The 7,697-nt window shown below is 39.0% G+C and overlaps 1 protein-coding gene across 1 annotated transcript in view; it reads left to right on the forward strand.

The window, feature by feature from the left end:
• Positions 1-6,684, forward strand: part of PKP2 (plakophilin 2) — a 43,364-nt gene extending 36,680 nt beyond the window's left edge. The window contains 3 exon segments of the mRNA XM_042838080.1: positions 1,090-1,279; positions 2,245-2,332; positions 4,717-6,684. Of these exon segments, the coding sequence (XP_042694014.1) occupies positions 1,090-1,279; positions 2,245-2,332; positions 4,717-4,785 (347 nt within the window). The 3' untranslated portion in view covers positions 4,786-6,684.
• Positions 6,685-7,697: the final 1,013 nt, after the last annotated feature.

Here is a 7,697-nt window from a genome sequence, read left to right on the forward strand (position 1 = left end):
AGGAAGGACATAATTTTCCTAGATAAAAGCGATTCTTTTCAGCAAGCAAAATTAATGTTTGATTTCAAATTGAGATAAGTTTCATATAAAACATATCTGGAAATAAAATGATTTTCAGACTTCCTGAAAACCTCCTTACTTGATTTACCAACAGAAAAAAAAATGGACTATCATGTTGGACATAATTGCTTTGTCTGATATTTATCATAGCAGGTGGCTTATTCAGTTTTAAAGAATTCTTTATCTTAAATGTATGTAATTTAATCTCACTGTAAACTAACTTTGTCACAACCTAGTGGAAAGAACAGAAGTCAGAGTGAGGAAAACATTCTCAGTACAAGAGGCATGCTGAGTGTAGAGGGCCAGTATGGCCTCACACTGGATAATTCCTTCCCCAAATGCTTGCAGCTAATTCCCAGTGCTGCTTCTTACATCAGAAGCAGCTGCCTGCAGCCTGTTACTGACTGCTGTAGTCTTTTCCATCAACTCTGAACATGGACCAGTCCATGTGGCATAGTCCTCCACATTGTCCCAGTCCTCACAATATGCATACAACATACACAATATATATGGCTGGTAGAGTCATATACAGTGTGGTCAAAATAATGAAGTGTTCTTTGAGTAGGAGGAGACTTCCAAGTATGACATTCTTCTTAAATATAAATAACTTAGGTTCAATGTGTGCATCCTCCTATAGCCTACAATTGTCAAATGCAACATTAAAATCAACGCCTTTCTCAGTTTGTGGTGTACTACTAAATCCATGTTTACCTACAGACACACACATTTCCTCAGGAGGTGGTAGCCTCCTGCTTTCACACACCTGAGGACTTCATTGCAGTACACTAAGTATTAATGTATTGTGCATAAGAAGCAAAACATACACTGTACAATTTCATGTGGATGCAGTTACCTAACTGGGGGAATATAATGCAGCTATGAAATCATTACTCTTTTCGGGGAGCACACAGCACTGTGATAGATAGTAATGGGAGGACTAATGTCTCATAGGAGTCCTAGGTAAGTAGTAATATAGTAATGTTACTAACAGACAGTAAGTAACGGAGTTTTCTGTCTTCCAACTTCTAGCTAGAGAAGTTTTGCCAGATTTGGTCTCGATACTTCCTGACTACGTCCCAGGGTCTGATATTGCTTGTGAAACCACAGCTTCAGTCTGCTACACCTTATACAATTTGACACAGAGCAGTTCTCACAATGCACGGCTTCTCCTAAATTCTGGTGGCCTGCCAAAGATCATTGCCATCAGCATGAACGACAGGTAAGATGGTTGAGAAGCCTTCCCCTCTCCTCCCTCCTTTCCTTCAGGAAAAAAAGAAAAAGAAAAAAAAGAAAGAAAATGCAGCCTTTTCCACTTGGGAGGAAAATACTGCATCTTAAGGTACAGGACAGATTGAAAGTGATGGCAATATGAACAGAATTACATATATTAGAAAACAAAGAAAAATCTCTTGTAAAATCTGTTCCATCCACAAAGGAATGTGCTGTGTTCCAGTTCTTTAAATACCATCTCCAAAGATGAAGGCACATTATCTATATTCTAATATACATAGTGCCAGGCGATCAGATTGCATCTCTCCCCAAAACAGTTTGTTTATTTCCTGTCCTTTGTAACACAGCTCAGATAACTTTTAAACTTTAGCATGGGAATACATTTTGTAGAAAAGATAGAGCTGTATGTAAAAATTATGTATAGAGTTTCATTATAGGTATAAGTCCTGAATTTTCTTTAATAATTCTTTAATATTTAATCACATGCAACCAACATTTAATCCAAATAGAATAATGATTTATGAATAGGAGTAATTATTCTGTTTGCCTTCTCTTTTTACATAAAGAAAGAAGAAATTCATCTCAGTAAAGGAGGCCTGATTTTGTCTAACTAATGAGACATTTTAACTTCTGGGAAGATCATTCAGAATTATTCTGAGGTGCAATTTCTCAACTGAATTTGGATACTATGACATGTGCTTCAAGTTTAAGTCTATAGAGTACTTAATTTCTCTCTAATTTTGATGAATAAATGAAGTGGAAATGTATGTTTCATTTTCTTTAGTAATCAGGTCAGTGTGAGATTGCTAGAATACCTAAAGAGCAAGAAAGCATCATTTGGAAGGACAGAGACAGAAAAATCTATGAGGTTATAATATCTTAAGTCTCTACATACACTGTGTTTAAGAAATGGGAATTTAACCATATTTTATCATTCTTTTTACAAAATTTCAGTAACATGTTCAGCAAAGCTAGTAAGGCTGCTTCAGTCCTCCTCTACTTCTTGTGGTCACATACTGATCTCCACAATGCTTACAAAAAGGTAAGACCTGTCTTATAGCAAAGACATTTAATTTGTCATTTCAGTTGTAGATCCCTCTCATTTGTTCCCTGGGACCTTTAGCACTTCTGCAGTGTTTCCTGATAAGATTTCAAGGGGTGACTGATTGGCACTTCTCTTACTTGTGTGTTGCATGGCCAGCAGGTCAGGGGAGATATTTCTCCCTTTCTACTCTGCTTTGAAGGGACCCCACCTGCAACACTGCATTCAGTTCTGGGGCCCTCAGCTTACAAGGGATGTGGACCCATTGAATCAGGCTCAGAGATGAACAACAAGGATGATGAGAGTCTTGGAGAACCTCTCCTATGAATATGTGCTGAGAGAGTAGGGGTTGTTCAGCTTGAGAAGAGATCGCATTGCAGCCTTCCAGTACCTAAAGAGAGCCTACAGGGAATCTGGAAGAGACGCTGTTGGGAAGAGTAGTAATTGTACAAGGGATAACACTTTTAAATTAAAAGAGGATATATTTAGATTAGATATTAGGGAGAAGTTCTTCACTCAGAGGGTGGTGAGGCACTGGAATGTGTTGCCAGAGAACACGCTCATCCCTGGAGGTGTTCAAGGCCAGGCTGGATGGGGCCCTGGGCAACCTGATCTAACAGTAGGTATCCCTTGCCTATGGCAGGGGTTGGGAGTTGGATGATCTTTAAGATCTCTTCCAACCCAAACCATTCTATGATTCTGTGATAATGCTGCACAAGCAATGAATGCTCTTCAATTTGCTTACCAGTGTTTGTATTCTCTCCCTTTCTGGTTTTGCATGCACTAGCAAACTTTATGAATAGTGTTGCTTCCTGCTAGAGCAGTCAGATAGTGAGAAATGATGCTTAGTAGATATATACCCACCACTGACCAAACCAGTCTGACACAGAGGGCATAAGTTGCCAGAAAAAGCAAAGGAAGGGCAGAACAGCTTCTTATTTTAAACCCAGTCTTATTCTCCTTGTTCTCTGTGCCGTCTGTAAGCCCACGTGTCAGTTACATTCAAACAGAAAGGTACAGCCAGGGGAAGGTGTGGCAAACATATACTGTCATAGTCAAAATCAAACAAAAAATGACCAGCGTGAGTCAGCCAAAACCAACAAAACAGCTTGTTTCTTTCCTTTTGAGGCTCTGTACCTCCTTTTTCCAAGCACAGCTGGGTTGACTTCAACTTGTCTCCAGCCTGTATTTCAAACTGTTTTCATTCCTTATTTACCTGCAGCACAGGGTATCTGTCACCTAGAATTCCCAATAACCTAAAACTATGCTATTTTCAAGCTCTCGCTTTTAGCATATGTATGTTAGCCAGTTTGCTTCTTAACAGAGGAACAATGAAACTGAAGTCTCCTGGATTCAAAAAAAAGAATAAGAAAAAAAGCACAACAGTAAGAACTGTAGATTTTTTGTTTGAAATTTGATCAAGAAAATTACTTAGCTTATTATCTCTTTACAGTCTTTCATCATACTCAGCAGTATGTTGCCTTACAAACAAGAAGTCTGTATTCAAGAATAAGGGTGCTTGAATCATGCAGTAATTCATGATGGCAGGAATTTTCTGAAGCCTTTGTTATTCTGGATGTAGATAAAAGACATATTTGTCCAATCTTATTTTTATAAAATGCTGATTACTTGCTGTTCCCTGTAAATCAGTACCCAAGGAGATACCAAGTGTAGCACTGAAAGCTGCAAGCCACCTAATGTCTAGATGTTTTTGAAAAGTCAATCTAATAAGCAACAGAAATTACTTGATCAAATGAGATTGATACAATTATGAGACATTATGGCATTGTCCTATACTCTTCATTTGTATAGGGTTAATCTCAATTGACATTAGTCATCTAAGAGTTATGAGTCTGTAGAAATGGAGCCAGAGGAATAGGCAGCAGAAAGAGTTAAGAAACTCCTGGCAGTGATTCATAGTATCATAGGGCTATTCCAGATTGGAGGAGACTTAAAAAGATCACTGAGTATAACTCCTGCCTCCACAAGGACCACCGAAAATCCAAACCCTATGTCTGATAGTGTTGTCCAAATGCTTCCTGAATTCTGGCAGCCTGTTCCATGCCCACTGACCTCTGGTGCAGAACCTTTTCCTAATCCCCAACCTGACCCTCCCCTGACACAGCTCCATGCCATTCCCTCAGCTCCTGCCACTGTCACCAGAAAGAAGAGATCAGTGTTTGCCCCTCCACTCCTCTCACAAGGAATCTGTAGAATTCTTAGACTGAACTGAGTTACTCTTGGGAGATATCTCTTCAGTCTCTGTTGACTGCAGAAGACTCTACCTAGACCCTTGCTATGGCTCAAGACCTATCTTTTAGGCAGGTTAACCCTTGCAGTGTCGACACCGAAGATAATGAATTATTCTTTCTTTTATTCCAAAGGCTGATTTTAAGAAGACAGATTTTGTCAATACCCGGACCACAAAAGCCTATAACTCACTTAGAGATTGAATCAGATCATAACATCACAGAAGACATATATTGATTAGTGTAACTGTTCTCATGCGGCTGGTATTCCTGTGAATCGAGAAGTATCTTGGAAAAAAGAGGCTGATTTGTAGACTTGAATGACTTGTGATAGCTGTCCTGTGTTTGTAATTTTCACCACATTGTTGTTCACCATAGATCAGTATATGAATAACCAAAAATGGATTCCTCGGGACATTTGAGGTGACATTTCATCTAGGTTTACCACTACTTGGAGTTTCAGAAGACTGCCTTTAGTCTAGCAGACATTTATACACAGAGGTTTAAAATGCTGATTGGCAGCAAATACTTTTCAGAATGTTTTATACAGGTTGTTTTCAACAGAGGGTAAGCATCAATTGCACTGCTCAGGACATAGTAATTTTTCACCCTTTTGTTTTTTCACATATGCTAAACAAGAATCTCCAGACCCTGTGAGTATGCACAAGAAGCTGTTTCACTACCTGCATTATAAAAGCACTAAGGGAGTTAAAATGAGTATTTTTATATTACTTGTATTCATGTGCTCACTGGTTCTTAAGCCTCTTTCTTTCGAGATCTCATTAGCAACAGCAATAAAATTGATTTTACATAGATCTGGTTATGCCTGGCTCTCATCATGCTCCTTTATATGGCTGTTGGAATTGATAACTGTGTCCAAAAAGGGTTTTATCTAGATACAGTATGTCAGACACTCTGGGCTGATCCGTCACTCTTTGCTAATTGCTGGTGATTCAGTGATTATTTCAAGAAAATCACATTTTCAAAGCAATCCTGTTGATTAAATGTTGTAAAAGGAGTGGAGTCTTGTCTTTATTTTTGAAGAGAAAAATACATGAAATTAGGAACACTGCTGCTTAAGGAATGCATCTGATCCTGCTTCATACTCTCCTTGTTAAAATCATCATCCTCCCTACAGCAAATACCTGCAGCGTGATAACAGAAGGATTATGTCTGCACATGTGGGAATAGGTAACAAGAGACAAATTCCGAAGCACATGAAGGCTGTTCATATGATATGATCCTAGGAGATGAAAAGGAAACATTAAAACTCTTTTCTATACAATATTCATCTCAACAAACCAGCATTTAGATTGTCCAGATAAACCAATTGGAAATAAATACATAAATACATACAGCTGTGTGGTTTGGATTCCGAGTTGACATGATCTGCCATTATTCTACAAACCAGAGGAGCTAAGCTATGTTGATGGCACCCACAACTGGCATATGCATTCGCAAGCCCTCCTGCAAGAATGGAACCTGTGTGGTGTCCCCCACCACAAACTGCTGGCACAGGAGCTTTTGCAGCTGTTCCAACCCAGAAAGGGATGTGCAATCCTTTAAGACCTCACAGAGGAGAGGTCCACTCATTTCAACACTTCTGCTCAAAGGTTTAATCCCTACCAGAAACTTAGAACCAGCAGACTGTGACGTTGCATTGTGTCCAAATATATTTCTGGATATTGGAGCTAAGTTATGCTTGGAGACGCACACAGTTCTTGCAGAGTTGCCAGGAAGTCACACACATGCATTCAGAACAAAACAGCCTGGAAGTTAAACAACCAACCCTGTTTTTCCAGCAGAGGTCATTTTCACAGGTCTGTTGGTCCTTCACGTTTGCTTTGAGTAACTCAAATCAAATGCGTTCCTGTAGGAGGTTTTAAAAATACTATTGTCTTTTAAGAGATCATTTCCAAAATACTCCAAAAGTCCAAAAACAACACAGGGGAAGGGAACTTACAGCACATCATGTGGGGGACAATGTTTTTATGTTTTTTAAATATGACAGAAAATGGGCAATTAAAGTCTAACTTTTTCTTCCAACTTGTTAACCCAAGTAATGCTGTGTGTACCATGAATGAATAAACACCTGGAAGACTGGATAAATCTACTTTCACTGCCCCAAAAGTAGTGGTAGTGAAAACTGATACACAAAGAGCAAACATGAAGACAGAGTGGCACTGAAATGAAGAACTGCAGTCTGAAAATCAGGGAGGAGACTTCTAGAAATAATCAAGAACTGGTTTTATTCTGTGAAAGTCACACAATAATAAAACAACAATGCTGTGCATTTGTAGAAGTTCTGCTTAGACTAACTTTTAGTGGGAGGTAATTAAGAACGGGAGTAATTACAAACTTCCGGGACTGTTTCTGTTTATAGTGTCTCTTTAAAATCACAGCAGCATTCAGAAGTCACAAAGAGGAATGTGAGGCCTGGCAGCAGCTGAAAGCTGTGAACAGGGATGAGGAACAGTGACACACCTTATGACAACTGATCTCCTGCTTGTAGACAATCAAAAACATTTCAGCAGGATGCCAGAGAAGGCAATGAATGTAAGAGAAATAATAAAGTGTACACTAACAGAAATATCTGTCGTTGGTCTTCATTGTTACTAGTGAAACAAATTGCTGGAATGCAGCCTCCTCTTACCTTTTTTCTGATGTCATAATTTCTAAATATTAGGGCCTTCTCCCTCACTGGCCAAGTAGAACTGGTCAATGTAAAATAGTACACTGTGCATGAACATAGCATTATATTACTTGCTGGTTTTTATGTTTTTTCTTTTGTGCAAGAACATGCCACATATTAGGAAAGCTAACTCTCCCTTCTGGGCCATGCAGATAAGATAAACTGGCACCATTATGAGCCATGATAAAAGAATCCCGGGCTCTTATTAAAGCTGAGGAATTGTAACTCAGGCTTCCAGTTTGCTTGTTTGGGCTTAAGCTGGCCTTAAATTTTCCTGTCTTTAGCATTCAGGACTAAAACACCCAACATTATCACTCTATAGCTCTCTTTGGAAGGGTTCTTGAGATAAGTAAATGAGCAGACACCATGTGAATCACACAAAAGCTATGGAAGTTTCAGCTCCAGCAGCTGTCCTTCCATTCTT

Source organism: Centrocercus urophasianus, unplaced genomic scaffold, assembly GCF_019232065.1.
Source record: "Centrocercus urophasianus isolate 14NV4802_14NV808 unplaced genomic scaffold, USGS_Curo_1.0 seq_73, whole genome shotgun sequence".
Lineage (NCBI taxonomy): Eukaryota > Metazoa > Chordata > Aves > Galliformes > Phasianidae > Centrocercus > Centrocercus urophasianus.